Below are 27,687 nucleotides of genomic sequence, written 5' to 3' on the forward strand. Positions count from 1 at the left end.
CACTTTCTCCTCCGGGATATTACTCATGTCTTCCACTGTGAAGACTGATACAAAGTATTTATTTAGTTCTTCAGCTGTTTGCTTATCTCCTATCACTAGCCTTCCAGCATCACTTTGGAGTTGCCCAATTTCTACTTTTGTTTCTCATTTGTTTCTTATGTATTGAAAGAAACTTTTACTATCATTTCTAATATTACTGGCTAGCTTACCTTTATATTTCATCCTCTCCTTCCTTATTTCTTTGTTATCCTGTTTGTTTTTGTCGTCTCTTCAATCATCTGATTTCCCAGTGCTCTTGACCACTTTATAGGCTCTCTCTTTTTCTCTGTTACATTTCCTGACTTCCTTTGTTAGCCATGGCTGTCTAATCCCCCCAGGTAATCTTTCTTTTCTTTCAGATGAACCTCTGTACTGTGTCCTCAATTACACCCAGACGTTCCTGCCATTGTTGCTCGACTGTCTTCCCCAATAGGCTCTGCTTCCAGTTGGTTTGTCAGTTCCTCTCTCATGCCCCTGTAATTACCTTGCATCCAGGGAACAGGAGAATCGACGTTTCGGGCATGAGCCCTTCTTCAGGAAAGTCACTGATTCTATCAGTGACTTGTATATGAATGCAGAAGAAATCTGGAAGAACTTGAAAGCCTGGCAACAATGATGAGTGGGAAACACGTGAAAACATTGCTTGTATTCTATTAATATAGAAAATAAACGTCCAACCAAATTGCAGAAATCCACAGCTTTTCCTGGGAGGCAAAGTACAAATCACAACCCGAGATTAACTCCAACTCTCCTGGAAGCAGTTTGTACTCTGGAGTCAAAGAAATTGCTGTCACCGATAAACAGCACCCTACTAACAGGTATAGACTGCAAACATACAGGAATATTTCAAACTCATATCTACCAATGAAACACTTAAACATTCAGGTTTTTTTGAGATTTGGTTTTAACTTATTTAAAGTTTCATGTTCAGTCAGACCCAGGACCAACCTATGTCTTCCACTTAGAGTTAGCAAACATTTTCAGTCACTTGGTATATCACAGTTCAGTATTTATTTAAATAATAAGCATAGAGTGGACTGGATTTTTAAGATTGTATGTGATGTTTATTAAAATACAAATTTATGATTTACAATATAATTCACTTATACACTAAACTTCTGATATTGCAGATGTGCAATTCTTTATCTTATCTCAATTTCAACCTGACATCATCAATATATGTAGTCAGTCTTGTTGCATTAGATAATCTGCTTTCATTCCCCAATATGGAAGCAGCATTTTTATTGAGAAGATTTTATCCCTTCTTTACAAAATGAAACAAAACACCAAAGAGTATGGAACATTTAAGTAACAAAACCTTAATTAGAGGGCAGACTTTAGAGCCTTACAAAACAATTTTAGTTGCAATTAAGCTTTATAGAGCTTGCATTTTATCCTAAATTCTTTCAAAATTACACTCAATTATCTTTTGTCAGTGAAGTGGAGAAGGAAGATTTAGTACAGCAGGTTAGATATTTTCCTTAGATTGAGATGGTATTTCAGAGATCATCCCTGTACAATATGAGATTGAGTGACTATTATAAGGAAAAATACTACGTATCAGAACTACTATTTTAACAAGCTATACGGGACCTTATATACTGGTTAAACTATTATTACCAGTCTTGTGAAATAACTTCCTACATTATTTTATTCAATTGCTTTTTAATCTAACTGGACCCAATGCTCTATAAATTGTTAGTATCTGCTAGGAGTTTGACCTTCATAACAGGATAGCAAAATGATTTCTGCTGTCAACACTGATTGAAACAGCAGTTGCACAATACTCAAAGTATCAAAAGAGTAAAATTGATCGCCCTGCAGTTGAAGTCTAAATTTTATTGCGATAAAAGTCAGACTCTTTTTTTGATGAACGTCAAGTTTGATACAAACAAGAAAGATCAAGTTGTACAGACTGAAACCATCAGTCAATATAGTCAAAATCTTCTGGAATTCCGAAAGCCTTATCAATCTTATTCCGTTCAAATCCAAATTTTTTATTTGCCCAGGATTTTATGGCAAACACGTTATCTAGTGGAACAAACAGAAATTATAGTTAAAATTTTATATGTTTGAAAAAGAATAAGATAAAAATTCACAGAGATACAGATCCTTCTTTAGCATACCAGTCCATCTGTTGGCTGCATCTTTTGCTGTCTTGTTTGTCTGCCCTACAAAAAGAAAAAACCCAAACAGTTCAAACAGGCATATCACTTGTACTTAATAAACCTATTCTTCCACCTAAAAAATCTGATGGGTGCAATATCAACGGAAACTACTGATAGGATTACACAGTATCAACTGAAATTCATATTTAAATTAGATAATACATAGTAGGTACCAAACCCAAAACACTATTTACTATCATTATGTAATATTCAACAAATTTTCTTATTGTTTATTTGTGTTCAATGTAAGCTCAGTTGTCATGCTATTGTTTCAGAATGAATAAAATGGTCAAGTAAATTTTTTTAGCAAATTCCAATCTAGTTCAGCCTCTAAACAAAGAACTATTGTTTTGAGAAAAAAAACAAGAGAATAATGATTACTTTGATACCCTCTAATCCAAAAAGAAAGCAATTCCATACCACTAGATTACCCAAAAGCATCACATTGTAAGCTGATATAATGAAGGTATCACTCACTACTCAAAAAATTCTAAAACTGAAAATTCAAAGTATAGCCTAATATTTTAAGACATTTACATATCTTTATGTGAAATCATACTTCAGTGGTAAGCATTGTGTTACTGTACCAAAACATTGCTCTTCCACTAATACAGATTGCTCTGTAATTTCCAATTCACAGGTCATGGACTTGCAGTAGAATTGCTGTTTGGGTTTGGCTAATTTTCAATATAAACTAGCTTAGAGAAGCAAAATCTTCAGAGTGGAAAAATTTCAACGATTTTAACTGAACCAAAAATGGATTGGTTACTCACTAATTTCTTCAATTACTTCTGGATCACATTCTTTATATTTTTCCAACTCTGCTTTCAACTGATTCCTTTGTTGTCGCAGTCCCTCCAATTCTTTTAACATAGTTGCACGCTTTTCCTATTTTAAAAATAAATATTTGAATATTATTTTACATAGTTAAATGATAATGTAACATTGAAGGCTTAGAACTCATTGGCTCCAACTTTCTGTTCATATCTCCCCTTGTGCCTTCAGTGGAAACTCCATTTGTTTGGGGCTGCAGGTCATTTCTCCTGGGGGAGTCTGATAATCCCCTATTAGAAAAACAACTCAAGATAACTAACTTTTAATCTTGTATTTAAAAGCAAGTACAGGAGGGAAAATAAATAGTGTCCATGTTTAAGACACATTAAATATATAGAACTATATCGAAAATGACTGCAGAAATGTACTTAAAAGCCCTTCTTGTCTGATGCATTACAAATCAATAGCCACACTAGTTGATACTGAACACTGTACTTGATATATTTGCTCTCTCTTTCAACAGATGAAAATAAAGTTCGTCTACTGTCCTTCAGACCACATTGATGACCCTAGCATGCACATTTAAGAATCAGTATTTTTAACGTCATCAGGACCGAGAGTTTTCATCTTTCCAGATTCAATATCAGCATGTGACAGATTTTTTTTTTTAAAAAACTATTTAAAAAACACTACTAGTATGACACAAAAAATAGAGTCATAGAGATGTACAGCACAAAAACAGACCCTTCGATCCAACCTGTCCATGCCGACCAGATATTCCAACCTAATCTAGTCCCACCTGCCAGCACCTGGCCCATATCCCTCCAAACCCTTCTTAATCATTTACCCATCTAAATGCCTTTTAAAATGTTGTAGCTGTACCAGCCTCCACCACTTCCTCTGGCAGCTCATTCCATACACACACCACCCACTGCGTGAAATTGTTGCCCCTTAGGTCCCTTTTATATCTTTCCCCTCTCACCCTAAACCTACACCCTCTAGTTCTGGACTCCCCAACTCCAGGGAAAAGACTTTGTCTATTTACCCTATCCATGCCCCATAATTTTGTAAACCTCTAGGTCACTCCTCAGCCTCCGAAGCTCCAGGGAAAACAGTCCCAGCCTGTGAGCCTCTCCCTATAGCTCAAATCCTCCAACCCTGGCAACATCTTTGTAAATTTTTTCTGAACCCTTTCAAGTTTCACAACATCTTTCCGATAGGAAGGAGACCAGAATTGCACGCAATATTCCAACAGTGGCCTAATCAATGACCTGTACAGCTGCAACAGGACCTCCCAACTCCTGTACTCAATACTCTGACCGATAAAGGAAAGCATACCAAATGCCTTCTTCACTATCCTATCTACCTGCGACTCCACTTTCAAGGAGCTATGAACCTGTGCTCCAAGGTCTCTTTGTTCAGCATCACTCCCTTGGACCTTACCATTAACTGTATTAGTCCTGCTAAGATTTGCTTTCCCAAAATGCAGTACCTCGCATTTATCGGAATTAAATTCCATCTGCCACTTCTCAGCCCATTGGCCCATCTGGTCAAGATCCCATTGTAATCTGAGGTAACCCTCTTCGCTGTCCACTACACCTCCAATTTTGGTGTCATCTGCAAACTTACTAACTTAACCTCTTATGCTCACATCCAAATCATTTATATAAATTAAGAAAAGTCGCAATCCTTGTGGCACTCAACTGGTCGCAGGCCTCCAGTCTGAAATACAATGAGCCAGTTCCCAATCAAATTGGCTAGTTCTCCCTGTATTCTGTGTGATCTAACCTTGCTAATAGTCTCCCATGGGGAACCTTGTCGAACACCTTATTGAAGTCCATATAGATAACATCTATTGTTCTGCCCTCATCAATCCGCTTTGTTACTTCTTCAAAAAAACTCAGTCAAGTTTGTGAGACATGATTGCCCACACACAAAGCCATGTTGACTATCCCTAATTAGCCCTTGCCTTTCCGAATATATGTACATCCTGCCCCTCAGGATTCCCTCCAACAACTTGCCCACCACCGACTTCAGGCTCAATGGTCGATAGTTTCCTGGCTTGTCCTTACCACCCTTCTGAAACAGTGGCACCACGTTAGCCAACCTCCAGTCTTCAGCTATCGATGTGACTATCGATGATACAAATATCTCAGCAAGAGGCCCAGCAATCACTTCTCTAGCTTCCCACAAGAGTTCTAGGGTACAGCTGATCAGGTCCTGGGGATTTATCCATCTTTATGCATTTCACGGAAGTAAAAGGGTATATATGACTTTGCTTTTTAAAATTTGTGAATTGCTCAATTTGGATGAAGAACATTTCTAAAATATAGATAGTACCCACTCTGATTGTGTTATCTTATAGAAGCTAAGTGTGGAAATAATTCAGTGTGGTTTATAACCAAGTTTGTAATCCCACACAATACAATGAAACATCACCCCCATCTCACTCACCAACCACCTATCAAACACGAGGATGGAATAATTTACATTAGATTTCTTACTCTCAGAGAATCATTTTCATGTCACATCCTGGATAATACATACAGTGGAAGGCTACAGATTATCAAAGTGAGCTTATATATGAGAAAATCTCAAGCATCTAGAGATGAGCAAAATGATCTACATGTTAGCTTGGAAGGGATTGACAATAACTTCAGTGGTTCCAGCTACATTTGGCCCCCTAAAGAACATAAATTGTTGACTGAAAACTTGAGTAGCAACAACACACCGAAGTGAGTGCATTGGCAATGTTACAAATATATGTCTACTATATACTTCTTTCTTTGCTAGTCCCTCCGGTTTGAGGATGACTTGCTTGCACCCCGTGGAGGTGGGTTCTGCAGTGGCTGAATAGTCTAATCCTGGAGGTACAGTCTCTCTTGCAGGTGGTGTTTGAGATGGATGAGTGGGACTTTCTGGACTCTTTGTTCTTGGCTTGTGCCACACCTCCACTGAGTGACATTCATTGTGGTTGGCGCCTTTGTGGATGCTTCTTCTTCAGTTTGAATGTTCTACAGCAGGCAATTCCCACTCAAGCAGTTTAGAACAATGATCCGGAAACATGACTTCAAATTCTCTCAGACTTGAGAATAGTCAGACTTGAGAATAGTCAGACTAAGAGAAAGTGAGGACTGCAGATGCTGGAGATCAGAGCTGAAAATGTATTGCTGGAAAAGCGCAGCAGGTCAGGCAGCATCCAAGGAGCAGGAGCATGAGCCCTCCTTCAGGAATAGTCAGACTAATACTAGCTGGAAATGAACATTCTCATTACGATTGAAGTAAAGATTTTTTTTCAACTTGAGGTGCTGGCAAGGGCAGCATCTATTGCTCATAATTTTAAATCCTAGTTAGAATGTGTTTTGGTCACATTTTATCAAAGCTTTTCATCTTGCACTCAAAACATTTTGCAAGAATCCCAATGGCTGCGTGTTGGGGCAAGGGGGACATTTTTATACTGTATGAGCAGAGCTTGCTGTTTGGCTGGTGAGCAGAGTTGTTCATACAGGCATTGACATGAGAGTGACTGACAGTTAACTTGCATGCAACTTAAGAGTTACTGCAGTTCATCTTGTAGATGACGTGCTACAATTATGACGAACCTGTGGAGGAGAGCAACTGTTGAAGGTGGAAGAAAAAGTGCAAATTAAGGGGTGCTTTGCAAAGCTGGAGTGCTGTTAAAGCTTCACTCAATCAGACAACTGAAGAGTACATCATTACAGTCTGGACTATGACTTGTAGATGATGAACAGGTTCTGAAGAGTCAAGTGAAGTACTTACCAAAGACATTTTAGCTTCTGATTTGCTCTTGTCCTCTGTATTTATATACTGGACCAGTTACATTTCTGATCAATGGTCACCCCCAGGATTTTGATGACTGCGTTTCAAGGAATGGCAATACCACTAACTGACGATGGAAGATAGTTAGGATTCTCTCTTTCAGATCCTGAAACATGAACTCTAGGTCTTACTATCTACAGCTGCTAACTGCTGAATATTTCTAGCGCTTACCATCTACCACCTCCTTCCCACCCCCCCACCCCCGCTGCACTGCCCCAACATATTGCTTCTGCATTATGTCAACAGGGTAATTTGAGTCAGTTATTAACAAAGAACTACTACTTATAAATGCGGAGGGAGGTTCTCCCTAGTTCACACTGCCAGTAGAGATCAAGAACTCATAAAAAGTGAGTTGTTTAAAATTCACTCAAACCTACTGCCTGATTAATCATGCTTTTAAATTTCATAGCTTCTTGAGGAAATTCCGCAGTAGTTCTGAAAGTAATCTTATAATAATAAACATGGTTACCATTTTAGTGGAGAGATTTGGAAAGATTAGGACTTGACAAAAAAAAATCTAAAATCTACCGGTAAACTTCAGCAAATGTAACATATTCCAATGAATATTGTATTACAACTTAATTGTGTTATTCATACATTATATGCTGATACTCTTTTTAAAAAGTTGTTATCCCCAGTAAATTGAAGGCTTCCAATAAGATCACCAGTGTGCATCTCAGTTCTGGCAAGAATTCGTGCACCATTATTGCGTTACCCACATATACAAAAAAAAACAACTTTGTATTTATAATTGAGGAACAGAAGATAAAATCACTTATTTCTTCTCCATCAGCACTCCACCAAAAGAATTGCCAATCATACTAATGCCATCTTTGTCAAACACATTTGAGTTACTGAATATTTTTGATTGGTTTTACTGGGATACAAAATAATTTCTTGTATTAAAAATGTTACACTCTGAACACTGCAAGCCATTCCATGTGTGGAGCTTTCGATAAACTGATGTAATCTGCCCTCAGGGAATCCCATTTAAAAATGATGGAGATCATATTTTATAGAATCCTCACAGTGTAAAAACAGGCCATTCAGCCCAACAAGTCCACACCAACCGTCTGAAGAGCTTCCCACTCAGACCCATCCCCTTACTCTATCCCTGTAACCTTGCATTTCCCATGGCTAATGCACCTAACCTACATGCCCCTGAACAATATGGGCAATTTAGCATGGCTAATCCACCTAACCTAATCTTTGGACTCTGGGAGGAAACTGAAGCATCTGGCAGAAACCCACACAGACACTGGGAGAATGTGCAAACTCCACGCAGATGAAAATCAAGGAAGATGGGTGATGTGAATTTGCACCACCCATATGGAAATCACAGTGGATTATAAAAGTGTAGGCATTTAAAAAGAGATCGATACAATATCCTATGTCAGTAACACAGCAGATCTCTCATGTTTAGCACACAAAAAGTTACCAGCCTGAAATGTTAGTTAGGTTTCTCATTTTACAAATACTGCAAGACCTAACAAGTGTTAATTTCACATTCCCAGTATCCACAGTATTTTGGTGATTCTCCAACAGACCAGTTTGGAAATAAATGATACAATAAAAACAGCCAACAACGGAGCACATAACTAAACTAAACAACAAAAATAATTTACTTAGGAAATACTTAGATCAGGTAGCATCTACGGAGGGAGAAAGTGTTATGTTTCACGTCAATAGCCTTTCATCTAAACAGATGATGATTAAACTGGAGCCCCATGAAACCCTAAGAATCGGCAACCTTCCAGATAGTCTGTGAAGTGCAGAAATGTTTACTGAGCAGGGCTAGTCTAGTCAAGCAGAACTATTATAAACATCAGGGTACTGTTGTAATGGTTCAGATTTTGTACCAATTAACTATTTAGAAGGGACAACTATTAGTTAAGACATTAAACTTATTGGTTTAAAACCCTTTTTGAAGACACTATTTTACCAAAGTAAATTAAAATCCATTACATGGGATCTGTTAGGGTGCTGTGGGGAACAAATTATGTAATTTATCTTTGATTGGCAAACAAGAAACATTTACTTTTATAAAGAATGATTTACAAGCATCATTCCCAAACATCACAAAGATAAACTCTATAGTGACAAGTTAGCACACTCCTCTTACCAGTATGTTTTTCAAAAAATACATTTATTCAAGTGCTTACAGGCACAGAAATCAGCTGACCTGGTTAACCCAACAGAACTTGCAAAACAAAATTAAGCAACTCTAATATTAAAGTGATTGCTGCCCCTGGCACACAGGTTGGCATTGATAACACTGTCATCCATGATATTTGTTGGTCAAAATCCTCAGTCAAATTAACACATTAGGCAAGATATGAAATGCCTCTGATACAGAGGACAATGGCAGTCATTTCAAAAATAGTAGACATTTCAAACATGTTCATCATAATGTCAAACTAAGTATCAAACTATAAATTCTTTGCCAATCTTATCATTTTTGCCCAGGCAGACCCCAAGTTTCAACATAAACATTCTTACTGTATTTTGACGGCCCACTTTGGCTTTCTCAATACTTTGCTGTAAACTTTGTTTCCTTTGGGTTCCTTCAGCAAGCTGGAAACAGAAAATGGTAAATGAAAAACTTAGAAAGTAAATTTAGAAAGAAGTATGAACCACAGAGATCCACAGCACAGGAAAGGCCCTTTAGCCCACTGTACCTGCACCAATCAAAAACAACTACCTAACTATTCTGATTCCATTTTAAGGCACTTGGCCCATAACCTTGTATGCCTTGGCATCACAAATGAAAGTCTAAATACCTCTCAAATGTTATGAGGCTTTCTGCCTCTGCCAGGCTTTGGGAATGAGTTCCAGATTCCCACCATCCTCTAGGTAAAAGTTTTTCCTCAACTTCTCTAAACCTTCAGGCCTTTAAAAATATGTCCCTTGGTCATTGTTCCTTCCATCAAGGAGAAAGGTTTTGGCTTCTCGACTTATATCTGCCCCCCCCCCACCCCCCCCCCCACCCCAGTCATGTCCCCTGTCAATCTCCTCTGTCCCAAGGTAAACAATGCAAATCTGTTCAATCTCTCTTCATAACAGAAACTCTCCAGCTCAAGCAACATCCCAGTAAAACTCCTCTGCTTCCTCTCCAGTGCTATCACATCCCACATATGTGGATTCCAGAATTGCACTTAACTCTAGTTGTCACCAAATTAATGTTTTATACTGTTCGAGCATAATCTAGAGCCACTGGTGGCACGGTGGATCAGTGGTTAGTACTGCTGCCTCATAGCGCCAGGGACCCGGGTTCGATTCTACCCTCGGGCAACTGTCTGTGTGGAGTTTGCACATTCTCCCCATGTTTCCTCTGGGTGCTCAGATTTCCTCCCAGAGTCCAAACATGTGCAGGTCAGGTGAATCGGGCATGCTAAACTGCCCATGGTGTTAGGTGCATTAGTCAAAGGGAAATGGGTCTGGGTGGGTTACTCTTTGGAGGGTCAGTGTGGACTTGTTGGGCCGAAGGGCCTGTTTCCACACTATGAGGAATCTAGTCTAATTTCCCTGCTCTTAAACTTGGTGTCTCGGCTAATAAAATCAAGTACACTATCTTCCTTTATAACCACTTTATCCACGTTTCCTGGTACCTTAAGGAACATGTATATCAACATCCCAATGATTCTTGGTGCTTCCCAGGATCCTACCATTCATCATGTAATGCTTACCTTGTTCATGCTGCCCAAAAGCATCCTCTCACACTTCTTTGGATTGAATTCCACTTGCCACTAATTAGCCTGTCTATAACCTCCTATAAGCTAAAGCTATCCTCCTCACTATACATGACCCCACCAAATTTTGTATCACCCGTGAAATTACTGATCAACACTCCTACATTCGAGTCTAAATCATTTATATATAAACCCAGAGAGCAAGGGCCTCAACTTTGATCACTGTGGGACTCCAATATCACAGATTGCCAGTTGGAAAAAAATCCCTCAAACATCACCCTCTGCAGCCTGCCACTCTGTGGATCCAATTTGCCAAATTTCCTTCGATGTCATGGGCTCTTACCTCTCTTAACAGTCTACTATCTGGGACTTTATATAAATGACTTTAGACTTGAATGTAGGAGAGTTGATCAATAAGTTCACAGATGATACAAAATGTGGTGGAGAATATATGTGAGGAGGACAGCTTTAGATTACAGGAGAATATCGACCAGCTGATTAGTGGCAAGTAGAGATATCAAAAGCACTGGCTTCACTTGGTTACCTTCTTGAAAAAGAAGGTTTGTTAAGTTTCTTAACAAAATCTGCTGATTGTTCTTCATCAATCCTTTACTCTCCAACTGCAGATTAATGTATCTGTGTCTCAAAATTTCTTCCAATAGCTTCCCCACCACTGAGGTTAGGCTGAAAGGCCTGCAGTTTCCTGGTTGATCCCTTGCTCCCTTCTTGAATAACGGTACCAGATTGGCTATCCTGCAGCCCTCCATTACATCAGGGACCACCTTTACAGCAAAATCAATTCTCAGCACATCACAGACTAAGATCAGTGACACAGTCACTGTATGGGTAGGGGTATGGGTGGGTTGCGCTTCGGCGGGTCGGTGTGGACTTGTTGGGCCGAAGGGCCTGTTTCCACACTGTAATGTAATCTAATCTAATCACAGAACTAACTTTCAATTATTTATACCGTTTATATCCAAAAACTCCACTCCTATTACTCCAGTGGCAAAATACAGAATTGAATGGAGAAATCCAGAGTAATATTCAAGGATCTTTGTAATTAATGCCGAGTTCCACATCAAATTTAAGTTCTAATTGGTTTAGAACTGTGGCGTCAGTCCAAAGTGAAATTGCTCCTTATTACATGATCTGTAACATGTTATTCACTCCAGGTGAATTATATCTTTATTTATTATACAGCAGAGTTAAAAAAGCTTAGTATCGCTAATTGCATTTAGACATATTTTTCTTTGTGAAATCCTTTAAAAATGTAGAGAACAGAAAATATATTGAGCAACTTGAATACTTTGCATGTGCTTTATTAATAGCCTGTGTCAATAAACCAATCATAAATCATTTATGTGCAAATGTAGCCAAGACTGAATTATGTGTTATTAAAAAAAAGTTTGCCACTCATAAATAATTTCCAACACAAGATAACAGGCCTTTATGATAGCACCCTTGCTCTCATCATCAAGAAGTATACAAGTTACTACTGGTTTCTACTCTGCCTTTCAGCCAAGAATGCACCCTGAAGGAATACAGTAACAACACATTCTCATTCATAAAATTCACTTTAAAGAGCACATATCATTGATGCTGTGGTATTTAACTAATCATATAAATGTAAGATGGGTAATTTATAAGGAAATGCATAATGTAATTACATCACTAAATGCTAACACTTCTAAGCTTTAAAGACAAACAGGGAACTTATTAAAACTACGATATATCTTAAAATTCAACTCCTTTAAAATCAAATTGATGGGGTATTAGAAAACAATGTTTTTCTGTACTTCTGTTTAATATCGGTTTCTCTGGTCCTGAAATACATCAATTTACTACCACTGCCATGATGATTACAATCTATTCCAATATGACACCTAGTGGTGGGAAATTTTATCACTAAGATGCAGCATGCTTTGAGTTAACAGTTTCAATAAAATTTTAAACACACCCAGTTCATTCCTAAGCAGATAAGAACATTGCCTTAAGCCTACAGCCAAACAGCAACTGCTACTAAAACGCAGAGGCAATCATCTGAAAACTAAGGTGTAAAGAATATGCTTCTGTACGTTTACTTGTGGACTGAAATGGGAAAATAAGTTTTAAAACCAAGGATCACTGAAGGAATGTTTGAAAGTAACTTGTGTCACTCTTTGTAGGTACTGTTTACACAGCTGCAAGTTATAATGGTAGAAGGAGGACTAGATGAGATAGTATGCATAAAATGAAGATTCAGCCAACAGCAAGTAGCTGATTGATCTGTGGACTACTGACCTATTAACGATGACAAAGGCCTTCTATCTGCCAGCAACTTTGAGAGTGGTTACCAGGTAACCGAAAAGCTTAGGAGTACGAACAGGATTAAGAGAGACCATCAGATCTCCACCAGTTCAGGAGCTTTGTCTGTTCTCTGCAGCAAAACTACCTTCAAGGCTGAAGTAAACCGATCTTGTCTTTCTTCAGCAGTTGCTAGAATGTTTAATTAATAAGTCAGAGAGCTTTTTATAATTGTGAACCATCATCCTGTGCCTTCTGCAAATCAATTAAAGCATCTGGAGAAGGAGGACTGAGAACAGGGCTCTGATCAGCACAATAACCATATCACCAGATACTGTCAACAGAGATCATTTGGGCTGCTTTTCCATGTGATCCCCTCATCCAAAACACGCAGGTTTTTGGAGTGAGTGAGTGAGTGAGTGGGTGGGTGAGTGTGAGTCAACCCACTTCACCCAACGAAGTAGTATTCCAAAAGCTTATGAATCCAAATAAACCTGTTGGACTATACCCTAGTGTCATGTAACTTCTGACTTTGTCCACCCCAATCCAACACCAGCACCTCCACATCATTGCAATAAGTAATAATTCCTGTTAAATATAGCAACCCTGTCCAATCATTATGTCAACATGGGTCTGATAGTCAAGTTAATTGGGGAATGTGGTGTATCTCTGTCATGTCTCCAGGAATAATGGGGCTTGATATCCACCATACTACCTAAGTGAGGCAAAACAGAGAGCAGAAAGTTCCCAGTGTTTGACAAATAATCCCTGGTGCCTACCTTCATATATATATATATATAATAGCTCAGCGGTTCTGGATCAAGTAATACATTTCTCATTTTAAGATTGTTGCCTATAGCTAATGTCAAAAGAGGGAGGTAAAAAATAAGGGTCATCAGCCAAAAAGCTATTCAAGCAATGAAAAGTGTTTTCAAATATAAATCTGAACGGTTTTGCAGAATTGCAAAAATTAGACAGTATGAGTCATGGCCAACAACTTAAAACATCCTCCAAGAAGACTGCAGACTGGTGGGCCTGGGTAACCAATCATGCAGAATAGTGTGTACATCAAGTAACTTCAGCATAGAGTTCTGAAGGAGATAGCTGAAGGGATAATGGAGGCTTTAGAAGTGATCTTTCAGGAATCACTGGAGTCAGGGAGGATCACAGAGGACTGGAAAAATCAGTAAGATTCCCCAGCACCCCCAATTTAAGGAGGAAGTGAGGGAAATTATAGGCTGATTATCCTGACCTCAGTCATTGGTAAGATCTTGGAGTCCAAAGGATGAGGTTTCTGAATACTTGGAAGTGCATAGTAAAATAGGGCAAAGTCATCATGGTTTCACCAAGGGGAGGTCATGCCTGACAAATCTGTTAGAATTCTTTGAGCAACTAATGAGCAGGTTAGACTAAGGAGAACCAATAGATGTAATTCATCTGGACTTCAAGAAGGTCTTTAATAAGGTGCTGCACAGGAGGCTGCTGAGTAAGATAAGGGCCCATGGTGTTAGAGGCAAGGTACTAGCATGGATAGAAGTCTGGCTGTTTGGCAGAAAGCAGAGAGTGGGGATAAAAGGGTCCTTCTCAGCATGGAAGCCCACAAGGGTCAGTGTTGGGACCACAACTTTTCACTTTATACATTAATGATCCGGATGAGGGAACCAACAGCATTCTGGCTAAGTTTGCAGATGACACAAAGATAGGTAGAAGGGCAGGTAGTATTGAGGAGGCGGGCAGACTGCACAGAGATTGAAACAGGTGAGAAGAGTGGGCAAAGAACTGGCAGATGAAATACGTGGGAAAGTGAGAGGGGTCATGGACTTTGGTAGGAAGAATAGAGGCATGGACTATTTTCTAAATGGGGAGAAAATTCAGAAATGTGAAGAGCAAAGGAACTTGGAAGTCCTGGTCCAGGATTCTCTTAAGGTAAACTTCTAGGTTGAGTTGGCAGTTAGGAAGGCAAATACAATGTGATCATTTATCTCAAGAGGCATGGATGTACTTCTGAGGCTTTATAAGGCTCTGGTCATTTAGAATACTGACAGCAATTTTGGGCCCCATACCTCAGGAAAGATGCATTAGTCCTGGAGGTTCATGAGAACGATACCAGGAATGAAAGACATAACACATATGAGTAACGTTTGAGGATTCTGGGACTATACTTGATGGAGTTTAGAAGGATGAGGGGAGATCTGATTGAAACTTACAGAATACTGAACAGCCTGGACAGAGTCAACATTGGGGAGATGTTTCCATTGGCAGGACAGACTAGGACCTGTGGGCACAGCCTTACAGTAAAGGGAAGACCCTTTAGAACCGAGATAAGGAGAAACTGGAAAGTTTGTGGATTTCATTGCCAGAAAAGGTGTTGGAGGCCAGGTCATTGAGTGTACTTAAAACAGAGATACATAAGTTCTTGATTGCCAAGGGGATCAAAGGTTACAGGGAGAAAGCAGGAAAATGACATTGAAGAGTTATCAGCCATGATCAAATGGTGGATTGGCCATGATCTCAATGAGCCAAACGGCCTAATGTCTATTCTTACATCTAACAGTCTTCTGTAATTAAGAAAACGTAACCCAAATTCTTAAAATGAAGAGTAGCAAACACCAGGATGTGGAAATTGAAAACTACAGGATGCTTTTATAAATTAAGGCAGCCATAAGTCAATTTTCAAGAAAGAAGGCCCTGTGGAGGATTTCTATATAAAGTTAAAAGTTACCACTCATGTCTTCCCACTTCACTGTCCAAGATCCCAAAAACAGTTTCCAGATGAAGCACCATTTTACTTTATTTCTTTGTTTATTGTCATGTGTATTTTGTTACAAATACAGTGAAGGGTGTTGTACAGTCTCACCACTCTCCTGCATGATCTTAAAACATAGAAAATAAACCAAAACATAGAATATAAAGGCGGAAAGAAATAAATAAAGTTCAACTTTTTCCTTGTTAAGTGCTCAGCCATGAGTTTGGATCCAGGTTCCTCCACCCCGATGCAGAGACCATCACCAGCACAATGCAGTTGGCCAGCCTCAAGACCTTTCACCACACTGCCAATGCTGGAACAAGAGTCGCCACTCTTTGGCGCCATCTCACTCATGCCAACACCAACATGAGTTGCACTGGGCAGACCTCATTGATGCAGCTGCTACTGATGCTGCTGGGTCTTTCACTGGGCCCAAACTTGACTCCGCCCTGTTGCCACCATCATAAATCCACGCTATGCCTTGCCACCACTGATGCTGCCATTGCAGCCACATCTGAGCTCCTTACAGCATTTAATCTGGTGAGGGTTCCAATTAGGAGCTGGGGTCTGAATCATTGATGTGGATAGAGGGAGTAAATAGGTTGTGGGTGGGATTACTGGGTAGCATGATGGGTGAAGAGAAAAACATATCGTACTCAGTGATACAATTCTCCATATTATGTATGCACAAAATGATAACAATGCATTTGTGCAAGTTTCTTAAAAGAAAGACAGGCATCAGCAATCAGCAACTGTGCTGACAAAGGTCTGTTTGTTCATTGTCTAAATATTGTAATGAAATATTCATTGTAGATTTGACATATCTGAGATGCTCGTTAGGGTTAATACTCCTGATCCCCTGATAAACCACACATTCTCATCAATAAGGGTCTGGCTGGAGAGACCAGGGGCCCACATCTCTCCAATTTTCACTTATGATTACATGTAGCTGGTAATGTATACCAGTGGTCATCACTCAGCATCTCAATTTGGAAGTCATGCAAAACTAAATGAGGGGCCTATCAGCTTCAAATGATAGAGTCAGAGTCCTACAGCACAAAGAAAGGCCCTTCACCCGAACTGGTCCATGCTAACCAACATGTCCATCCATGCTAACCCCATTTCCCTGCACTTGGTCCATATCCTTCCAAACCTTTCCTAACTATGTATTTGTCCAAATGCCTTTTAAAATGTTGTTAATGTACCCGCCTCAACCACTTCCACTGGAAGCTCTTTCTATATGCACACTATCGTCTATAAAAATAGTTTCCCCTCAGGTTTCCATTTAGTTTTTTGCCTCAACTTAAACTGATGCCCTCTAGTTGTCAATTCCCCAACCCTGGGAAAAAGACGAAGTGCATTCACTTGACCCATGCCTTTCATGATCTTATACACATCTGTAAGATCCCCCTCAGTCTCCTACTCTCTTAAAAAAAAAAGTCCTAGCTTTTTCAACCTCTCCCTATAACTCAGTCCCTGGAGTCCAGGCAACATCCTTGTAAATTTATCAAAGTTAATCAAAATTGAACACAAGACTCCAAGTGCGGCTTCACCAACATGCTATACAACTGCAACATAACTTCCCAACTCCTATACTCACTGCCCTGACTGAAGAAGGCCAATGTGCCAAAATCCTTTTTCACTACACATTCTGTGATCCCACTTTCAAAGAGTCTTGCACTTGAGCTCCAAAGTCCCTGTTCCACTACACTCAAGGCTCTATCGAACTCCTACCTTGATTTGACTTTCCAAAATGCAACACCTCACACCTATCTATATTAAACTCCATTTGCCATTTCTCAGGCCACTTCCGCAGCTGATCAAGATCCTGCTGCAGTTTGATAACCTGCTTCAGTGTCAACAATACCACGTATTGTACTGTCATCTGCAAACTTACTATTCATGCCTTGGACATTCTCATCCAAATCATTGATATAGATAACAAACAGCAACTGGCCCAGCACTGACTCGAGGCACACCACTAGACACAGACCTCCAGTCTGACAAGCATCCTTCCACTATTACCTTCTGCTTCCTCCTATCAAGCCAATTGTGTATCCAATTTGCCAACTCTCCCAGGATTCCATGCAACCTAACCTTCCAGAAAAGCCTACCATGTGGAACCTTATCAACGGCTATTTTGAAATCTATACAGATTACGTCCACCGTCCTGCCCTCATTAACCTTTTTGGTCACTTCATTAAAGAACTCTAACAAATTTGTGAAGCATGATCCCCCGCGCACAAAGCCATGCTGACGACTCTTAAGCAAACCCTGTCTTTTCAAATGTACATATACCTTAGCCCTCAGAATCTTCTCAAGTAACTTTCCCATCACTGATGTTGGGTATTTGTCTATAGTTCCCAGGATGTTCTTTGCAGCCCTTCTTGAATAAGGACACAACATTCACTACCTTCTAGTCTTTCGAGACCTCACCTGTAGCTAACAATGATACAAAAATATCAGCCAGGGTCCCTGCAATTTCTTCACCAGCGTCTTGCAGGGTTCTTGGATATATCTGGTCAGGACCAGGAGATTCATCCACCTTCATACATTCTAATACATCCAATACCACCTCTACTGTGATCTAGACTGTCCAAGTTTTCACATGTTTCTCCATGATAAACAGAGAGGAGAAATATGCAATGAGGACCTTGCCCACCTCCTGCGCTTTCCGCACATACTTGCCCACTTTGGTCTTCGAGGGGCCCTATTCTCTCTCTATTTATTCTTTGTCTTTTAATATATTTAAAAGAATCTCTTTGGATTCACCCTAAGTTCTCAACTAAAGCTATTTCGTGCCCCCCCGCAACTTCACCCTCCTGATTTCCTTAGTCAATAAATCCTGTAATCTCCTATATACCTCCAGGGATTCCCTTGGTCTCAGCTGCCTGTACCTGAGCCATGCCTCCTCCTCTATTCTGGTCAAAGCCTCAATATTTCATATCATCCAGGGTTCCCTACTCCTACTGACCTTACCCTTCAAACGCACAGAAACATATAGACCTTGAACTCTAGCTATCTTACTTTCAAAGGCTTCCCACTTGCCAGAGGTCCCTTTGCTGCAAATCAACTCCAATCAATTTTACTCCAATCAACCTCTGCAAACTCCTTCTAATTCCATCAAAATTCACCTTGCCCCAATTTAGAAATTGGAACCTGTAGACCAGTTTTGTCCCTCTCCATAACTATTTCAAAAATTAATAGAACTATGGTCACTGATCCCAAAAGTTCCCCCAGTTTAACTCAGTCACTTGTCCTGCCCTATTTCCCAAGAGTTGGTCCAGTTTTGCCCCTTCCCGAGTAAGACTCTCTAAATACTGCTTGAGGAAACTTTCCTGAACACATTTAAATTCTACCCATCACAGTCCTTAACACAATGGCAGTCCCAGTCTATGTTAGGAAAATTAAAATCCCCTACTATGACAACTTTATTGCTCTCCAATCTCCCTGATTATTTGTTCCTCTAATTCCTGTTGGCTATTTGGGGGTCAGTAATGTCACTATACCTTTCTTATTTTTAAACTCCAGCCACAAAGCCTCACTGGATAATCCCTCAGTTATTACATTGCTGACTATTGCTGTGATACACCCCTTAATCAAAAATGCAACTCCCATCCCCTCTTTCCTTCAATTCTATCCCGCCTAAAGTACCTGCACCCTAACACAATAAGCTGTCAGAGTTGAAGAGTGTGGTGCTGGAAAAACACAGCTGGTAAGGCAGCAACTGAGGAGGAGAATCAACATTTTGAGCATAAGCTCTTTATAAACTCTTCCTGATGAAGAGCTTATGCACGAAATGTCAATTCTCCTGCTCCTCGGTTACTGCCTTACCAGCTGTGCTTTTCCAGCACCACACTCTTCAACTCTGATTGCCATTATCCACAGTCCTCACTTTCTCCCATAATAAGCTGCCAGTCCTGTCCCTCCCTTAGCCATGTTTCTTTAATGGCTACTGTACCCCAGCCCTCTGGCAGAAGAGACAAAAGATCCTAACAAATTCGTAGGACACTGGCTCAGAAGGCAGAGACCAATAAGATGTATGAAACATCTAAGGGCACATTCCTGATGAAGGGCTTACGCCTGAAACGTCGACTCTCCTGCTCCTCAGATGCTGCCTGACCTGCTGTGCTTTTCCAGCGCTATACTTTTTGACATCTAAGGGCACAGTCATGACACATGAAATGGTAATGGGGCCAGTCATCTGTGAAGAATATAGGACCTCATACAGGAGAAAACTGTAGTTGAAAGATAGGAAATGCAGAAAAGGCCAGGTCCCCTGCAATTGGTTCAGTTGAAAAGAGTGGCAGAGAAGAAGTCAATGCCTATTTAATCAGTCAACAAATTTATAAAAAAGTTGATCTAAACTAAGAAAGATTGGTCTCAGAATCTGTCACATTCAATGGAACAGGTCGCTTTTCATGAATAGGCCACAAAAATATTATGCATCAAGCAAATCTCAAAGTTTAGAATATAGATTAAGACTGAAAAAAATAATGATAGTGATAAGGAATAGATTAGGAGCAACTAGAGTAAAGACTATGGTGGATAGTGTCATCTGTTTTAGGAAAGTGAAAACAGAAGATGGCAGATGTGATGCAGAAGTTGGAAAATGGATAAAAACAGCTAGAAGTAATTCTCTGAAGATTAAAGAAAAATCAACAAGAAAAGTTATTATAACAAGGAAAAAAACTCATAAGATAATATATTATATCACTGTCCCATGTGCCTTAGAATCTCAACCATAAGTAAAGGTTTAAGAAAGAAAATAGATGCCTTTGAAACATAATGCCAAGACATATAGTAACTATTTTATATATACCCAAAAGACGACAAAAAGATCACCAAAAAATGACAGTCAGAAAAGAACATGTTAGTATTTCAGCCATTTGATCAGAACTGTAAAGCTGCAGAGACCTCATGAGAAGGCAGAGTGGACAGTAGTAGAAAAGTCAATATAAGTATTGTTCGGTGATGGGCATCACAGAGTGGTTGCAGATAATAAGTGGCTTGACGCAAGATAGGCAAGTGAGGCATACAATGACATCCAATCTCCGAGCAGAATTAAGCACATACAGCAACATGCCAAACATTCTGGTCATCTCAAACATTCCAACATTCACCTGATGCTTCAACTGCTCCAGTTTCGTTTTTCTCATATGAAGAGCTTTACTTGGAAACGCCCAGAAATAGTTAGAAGTTCCAATTCGATCAGTGTCCACCATTCCATCATCAACTAGACTCTGCAGTACTTCCTTCACAGACATGGAGGCTGAAATGGCAAAAACACGTGAACAGCTTACATTTGTCTCTCGTTTGCAAATGAAGATTTGTCATTGTTAGAACAAAACTAAAAGGCTATAGTTATATGACATTTTCCATCTAAACCTTGACAACAATAACTGTTGTGGTGAAGCATTGTTCTATGGTGATGAGGATGATAAATTTATGGTAGAGTGCCCCTAAATCTTTTGAAGTTAGGTGGCTTTCCTGGCTCAGTGGTTGAATAAACTATTTTCAATGTCACCATATTTTAAGTTTACACCACTTTCTGGCAGGCAGAGATGGACATTTTCAGCAGTGCCCATATTTAATGAAAACACTACTCAAAATTAATGCCAGCAAAAACAATGCTGATTCTCCCATAACAGCCGAATAACTTCATGAGGCATGGAAGTTAAAGATGCCTTAATAATCAAAGAAAGTCAGTCCCCATGGAGAAGGTGAACAATGGAGCAACTGTTAATTAGTGAAAGATTTCCTTGGCCATGTTGAGCCTGGACCCATGAGACTTCAAGGAATCCAGAAATAATGTCCAGAGTTCCCCAGGTCAACTCCGTTCTTAATTGTTGTCACTGTACTGCCATGTCTGGTGGGTCCATCCTGGTAGTGGGACAGGACAAATCCAGGGACAATGACTGTGGCGTGTGAGACAATGTCCTTGTGTATGTCAGACTGTGGCTTTGGGACAACCCTCCCAATTTTATCACAGGTCCTTAGCTGTTACTCAGAGGTTTTGCAGGGTAACAGGGCTGGATTTGCCCTCGTCATTTCCAGTCATTAGGGTGATCCCGATTGTGTATGGTTTCATTTCTTTTTTTAGATTTCATAGCATTTAATGAGCGGCTTGCCAGGACATTTCAGAGGGCAGTTAAGTGTCAACTACGGTTGCTGCAACCACAATTGCAGAAAATACACTCACTGCCCATGCCGATAGTGCCTTTGATGTCAGGGGTAGCAATGCTCGCACTAAAGAATAGGAGCAATGAAAGGAATTAATTTTCACATTTTAAAATCACTTCAATTAAAGTCCTGAGATCACGATATTAGTGCTGCCCTAACTGTCTGCCTTGTTCCTGACCACTCACTGACTTCATATGGCTCACTATGCTGTTCCTTGTTTCCAAAGTGGAGCATCGATCACAGCTGTCAGTGGAAAAAAGTGGAGCATGAAGTTGAGCAGGAATTAGAGTGGGCCAGAAACTGTGGTATGGCGTGATCTTTGGGCATTGGTCAGTGACACCATTTCTGGCTCTACATGCAAATCCACAATGACAATGGTGCAGGCTTTCTATAACAGTACAAAGGGATACACCGTTAAGAGTCAACAACACTCCTATGTATCTGGAGTCAATACAGGGAAGGGTGGCAGATTTCCTTCCCGAAAGCAGATGAGTGAATCAGATGGGTTTTCATGCCAATCAACAATAGTGCCATGTGGCCATGCAACTAGCTTTTAATTACAGATTTATTAGTTGCACTTAGGTTTCACTAGCTGCCAGAATGGCAGTGAATTAATGGGTCTAGAGCATTAGCCTGGGCCCCTGGAATACCAACCCAGCGACAATACCAAAACATTACCACCTCCTCCTCCTTCTCTTCCAAGAAACAAAGAAACCTATTGTGTTCTTTTCAAGGAAGGCGGAATGACAGCTCTTTACAACTGGTATAAAGAAAGAAGGCAAAGTAGTCTTAACAAAAAAAGGCACAAAGTTCCAACTATGAATGGAACATAGTCAAATTCAGTATATTGCCTGGTACCAATCCTCATCAATTCTCCACCAGCAGGATTTTCAATCAGAAACTATTCTGGTAGTTAATTGGATTTGTTTTTGCTGTGGCCATGTCACAACTGAAGATATTGAGATTTTCCAAACATATCCTCACACTAGCATAGGAACATTTTAAATCTAATTGGCGAGAGTTGTGTCGATTTTAATTTGAGTCATTGAAGAGGAATGCATTTACCACGATACTCAAATTACCCATTTTCCAAATAAAAAACCCGAAAGAACTGCAGATGCTGTAGATCAGAAACAAAAACAGAAGTTTTAAAACATTCCTAAACAATGCCCATTTTGTTTTACTGAACTGTCCATATGTGATCTGTGCATGATTAAATGTTCAAAAACAAACTGAGCCATAATTCACTTCAAATATTATAATCTCCTGGGCAAGAGATCAGACAGTAGTGACAGTAAAACTGATACTTACTGATTCCTTTCTCCTTTGGTGCAATCTTCTCCAAATCTTTCAGCTGAAACACATCTTTCTAAGAACACGGACAAGTTTTAAGTAAGTTCATTCCAGTGCATCAGACAATGATTTTTTAAAAATTTGCAGAATGATTGGAAATGTGGTCACCATTCTTCTAAGGTAGACACAAATTCAAGTTTTTTTAAAAAATCAGGCATAGAAACTGAAGAAAACACCAAAAAAATCAGACGAAGCCAAGGTATATTTTTAAAAAGGCCAACTAAAATTAATACATAATTCTGTGATGAAGGAATTTATGGGAAAACTACATTAATAGGATGGTTACAACACATGAGGTCACATTACTTGATGGGCCCATATCAGTTCTGCACATGAGCAATTTACTTCCTCCCAGCACTCTACCCTTTCCTTGCAAATTCTCTCTTCAGGTGCTCATCCAATTCCTTTTTGAAACTATGACTGAATCTCTCTCTACCACACTCTCAAGCAGTGTGTTCCAGATCCCTAGCCATTTGCAGCATAAAAAAAGGTTTTCTTCCTGTTGTTGTTGGTTCTTTTGTCACTCAGCTTAAATCAATCAGTTTCCTCTGATCCTCAAATCCGCTGCTGGTGAAAAGTTCCTCCCGATCTACTTTGTTTAAAGTAATAGTTTTAGTAGCTACATCAAAGCCCTTCTCAAACTTCTCTCCTTTAAAAATATCAGCTTAGCTGACCTATCCCAGTAACAGAAGTCATTCAACCTTGGAATAATTCTCATAACACTTTTCTAGATCCTCTCAAAGCCTTCACAAGCATTTTTCAAAAAAAAGTATTCTAGCCACTGCTCCAGACACAATTCTCTAATTAAGGCTGAACCAATGTTTTATTTAAAAAACATAGCATTTTGCTTTTATACTATATTCCTCATTACAAAGCTCAGGATCGCACAAGTTTTGTGAATCACTTTCTCACCCTGCCTTGTGATCTTCAATAATTTGTGCACATGTAGTTCTGCTACTGCTCAAGCTTCAGAACTGTAGTTCTTAAGCTTGTATTGTTTCTTCACATTGTCTTGTAACAAACTGTATCACTTTAAACTTTTATGCATTAATTGTCATCTGCCACACATCCATCTTTTCCACCAGCCCATGTCCTCTTGGAGCTAAACCTTATCCCTCTTCACAATTCACATAACTTAAAAATATTTTGTCACCTGAAACTTTTGAACTGTGCACTGTACATTCAAGTCTAAGTCGATATAAAAGAAACACTGGTCTTGGATTTAATCCGTCGGGAACTTCACAATTTACCTTCCTCCAATTTTAGAAAGTATACCTATATTCCTACATCTTAGCCACTTGGTGCACATACTACACTGTCCCAAACAGTCTGCTGGCAAACATGCATGAGACTTGCAGCACAGAGGGATCAGGGGTCTTTGTACAATAATTATAGGAGGTTAGCATGCATACAGCAAGTAAACAAGCCAAAGATAATGTTGGCATTTATTGCTGCGATTTTACTGGGCATTGGTAAGAACACACTGGAGTACAGTATATGTTGGGACAAAGGATTGTAATTTCAAATAACATCAAATAGTTTGATCCTACACTCATTGGAACTTTGAAGAACAACAAAGCAGCTGGAAGAATTAGACTGAATGTAGATTATCTACTTCCATGCCACTTTTCCACACTATCCCCATAGCCCTTAATATCATAAGCATTCAGGAGTCAGTCAGTATTTATCTCTTTCAGTCTCTAAAGCAACCTTAATATGGTGATCAGTAAGAGAAAAACATTATTTCATGCTGGAACTTTGCTCCACAATGAGGTTTCTGGCTAAGATGATCTGACTTCAAACAAGCAGATAATATAGTCACGCGTATTTTGAAATAGGAACATCACACACAACTTTCCAAACTCTGGATGTGGAAATCAAAGTCCAAAGAAAGCCCACTTGAAACAGATTAGCAGGATGTCAGATGTGCAAGTAAAAACTCTACAAGTGACCGATTCAAAAGCACAAATAAGCAATTTCAATTTTTCTAGTCACTTTTGCCATTCCAGTTTTTCTATACAAAAACTACTGGAACCTAGGCTCAAGATTATAAACCAACTGTTCAATATTTTCCATCAGCACTATATTGTTATCAATGGATTTATAGCAGAAATAGACCTAGGAAAGAAGTTGTGTCAAGTTGAACAGTCAATGTAGCCAGAATGGTTGCATCTTCCAAGATAGCACAAATCATACCTCAACCTTGGCAAACAAATGTTGCACAGTGACTTCACAGAGTCTGAATCATGAGACAGCCATTTGTGGAACTGCAAAGATACCTTAAACTAGCATACAAAGACTGGTAGATCCAGCAACAATAAATGTTAAACACAACACAATCAACTGTGGAAATCTGAAATAAAAATAGAAATTGGAGAAACTCAGTAGGTCTGGCAGAACCTGTGGAGATAAAGAGTCAATGTTTCAGGGCCAGTGATCCTTTAGAATAACATTAAGCTGCTGACACGAAACTGGCAACATTCCTCTTCGAACTATGTATTGACATGGGGTAAACTCTCCAGCTTAATTTAAAACCAGCAATACAGAAAAGATTTATTCCATGCACTAAGGTGTAAACATTCGGGTGCCCAAGAACTATTTAAAATAAAAATTTCATTTCTTAAAGTATAATAGAGAATAATTAACGAACAAGTCCTTTCTCTAACTTATCTTTTAAAATTCCCTTCTATAATACTAGTTCGATAAAACTCCCAATTAAGATTTACAAAACAAAACTTATCTCAAAACCAGGTACCTTTCAGCTCTTCTATTTGAATCTTCCTGTCTTTTTTTTCTTAGGAATTCCACTTTCCGTGTTACTGATCGAAAAAGGTACTTTTTTATAATATATTTTTATTGAGAAAAAATTACAAGTATAAAACAATGCAATTCAAAACAGTACAAAAAACCCAAATAATAAAAAAATCCCCAACCCACCCTCATGTACAAATGCATAAATATATATAGAAAAATATGAATTTAAAAAACCTAAACTAGCTATTTAACTAAATAAATAACCAACAACAAACAAATAAATAGTAATAAATAAGTCCAGCCAAACGAAAACGCTCATACATTCACAGTTCCTCCTCCCTGGATATTGGACTCGTGAAACACAATCATTACAGCTATATAAAAGCCCTTGTTAGTGTTGCAGATAAATCTGTGTCAAAGTATTCCAAAAAGGGCTGCCATGTCTTGTAAAAATTCTCAGTTTTGTGGTGTACCATATTTGAGAGAAAATCCAGGGGAATATGCTCCATAACAATCTTGACAAGAGGTCTGGAGCCAAGTGGAACTTGTGGAGAATCTTCAACTGTAAAGCATGGGTCCTATTGCAAATTGATATCTTCCTTGCATTCTCCCAAATATTCTCCCAGCCTCTGAAGAAACTTCAACACCAGCTCTCTTCCCCACATCTTGCAGAGTCGATCAGACTCATCTGAGGTGGCACCCCCCAATTGATGATATCAAGTACTGACAGTGTATACTCTTAGCCCTGAGCACCCCCCTCTCTATGTCAGATTTGCAGGAATCAGTCAAAAGTATGGGCTTTTTTTGAATAAAATCCCTAACTTGAAAAAAAAAATGAAAGAGGTCTCTATTATATAACTTGCACTTCCTCACTAACTGATCGAAGGACACCATTACATCTCCTTCAAATAAACTGTCCATACAAGACACATCCCTAGCTGCCCAACGTTTAAATCCTGAATCTATCATACCCGGTTGAAAACCCAGAATACCCACTAAAGGCGTAAACAAAGATGTTTTGCCAATGTTGCCTTCCCTCTGCTGAATTGCCCTCCGTGCTTTAACAGTATTGATAACAATTGGGTTATGGCAAAATTCCCCATCTGTCCTCACCTTGCCCAAAAACAGCAAACTGGTAAGGGGGCACCTTGCCTGGGAGGCTTCGATATCTTGCCATATTGAAAGAGGATCTCCACAAACCCAATCACTCACGTAGGTCAAAAGTGAGCTTAATTGGTAATTTTTGATGTCTGGAAGGTCTACTCTCTCCAGTCTGTGAGGCAACTGCTGTTTGGCTAATTTAATGAGGGGCTGCTTACAATGCCAAATAAAGGAGCTGAACCAGCTGTTCAGTCTCCCGAGTGTTTACTTATTGAAAATCAGGGGTGCATCCGTATAGGATATAGCAAACAAGGGAGAATATTCATCTTATTAAGCGCTATCCGACCCATCCATGTGACTGGCAGTGCCTCCCATTTTTGAAGATCTTGTTTAATTTTTGCAAATAATTGAGTAAAATTGGCTTTAAACAGCCAATCCAGAACTGGAGTAATGAATATGCCCAAATACATAAAACCCCCGTGACCACCTAAATGGTAATCTTTGGTCGCCCTCAAGAGCTAGCTCCTTCATAAGACCACCCATAGGCATAGCCTATGATTTCGCAAAATTTCATACCCTGAAAAAGCGCCAAACGCGTGAATGCATTGTGTAAGGCGAGGCACTGAAACTGCTGGATTTGTCAAAAGAAATTAGATCATCGTCTGAATTCAACGAGATCTTATGTAATATTGGGATCCCCACGAATGGCCTCCGCCAATGGTTCAATCACCTGCGTAAAAAGCAATGGGGCAGCACA

The 27,687-nt window shown here is 39.4% G+C and overlaps 1 protein-coding gene across 1 annotated transcript in view; it reads right to left on the reverse strand.

Moving 5' to 3' along the window:
* Positions 1-1,084: 1,084 nt before the first annotated feature.
* mnd1 (meiotic nuclear divisions 1 homolog (S. cerevisiae)) overlaps positions 1,085-27,687 on the reverse strand; it is a 49,077-nt gene continuing 22,474 nt past the window's right edge. Inside the window, exons 3-8 of the mRNA XM_043700108.2 lie at positions 23,034-23,091; positions 20,663-20,811; positions 9,321-9,395; positions 2,981-3,095; positions 2,166-2,210; positions 1,085-2,070 (exon numbers count right to left, since the gene is read on the reverse strand). Coding sequence (XP_043556043.1) covers positions 1,964-2,070; positions 2,166-2,210; positions 2,981-3,095; positions 9,321-9,395; positions 20,663-20,811; positions 23,034-23,091 — 549 coding nt within the window. The 3' untranslated portion in view covers positions 1,085-1,963. The remainder of the gene's footprint in view (positions 2,071-2,165; positions 2,211-2,980; positions 3,096-9,320; positions 9,396-20,662; positions 20,812-23,033; positions 23,092-27,687) is intronic.

Source organism: Chiloscyllium plagiosum, unplaced genomic scaffold (assembly GCF_037043375.1).
Source record: "Chiloscyllium plagiosum isolate Xiang-an unplaced genomic scaffold, Cpla_swu_hap1 HiC_scaffold_1, whole genome shotgun sequence".
Classification (NCBI taxonomy): domain Eukaryota; kingdom Metazoa; phylum Chordata; class Chondrichthyes; order Orectolobiformes; family Hemiscylliidae; genus Chiloscyllium; species Chiloscyllium plagiosum.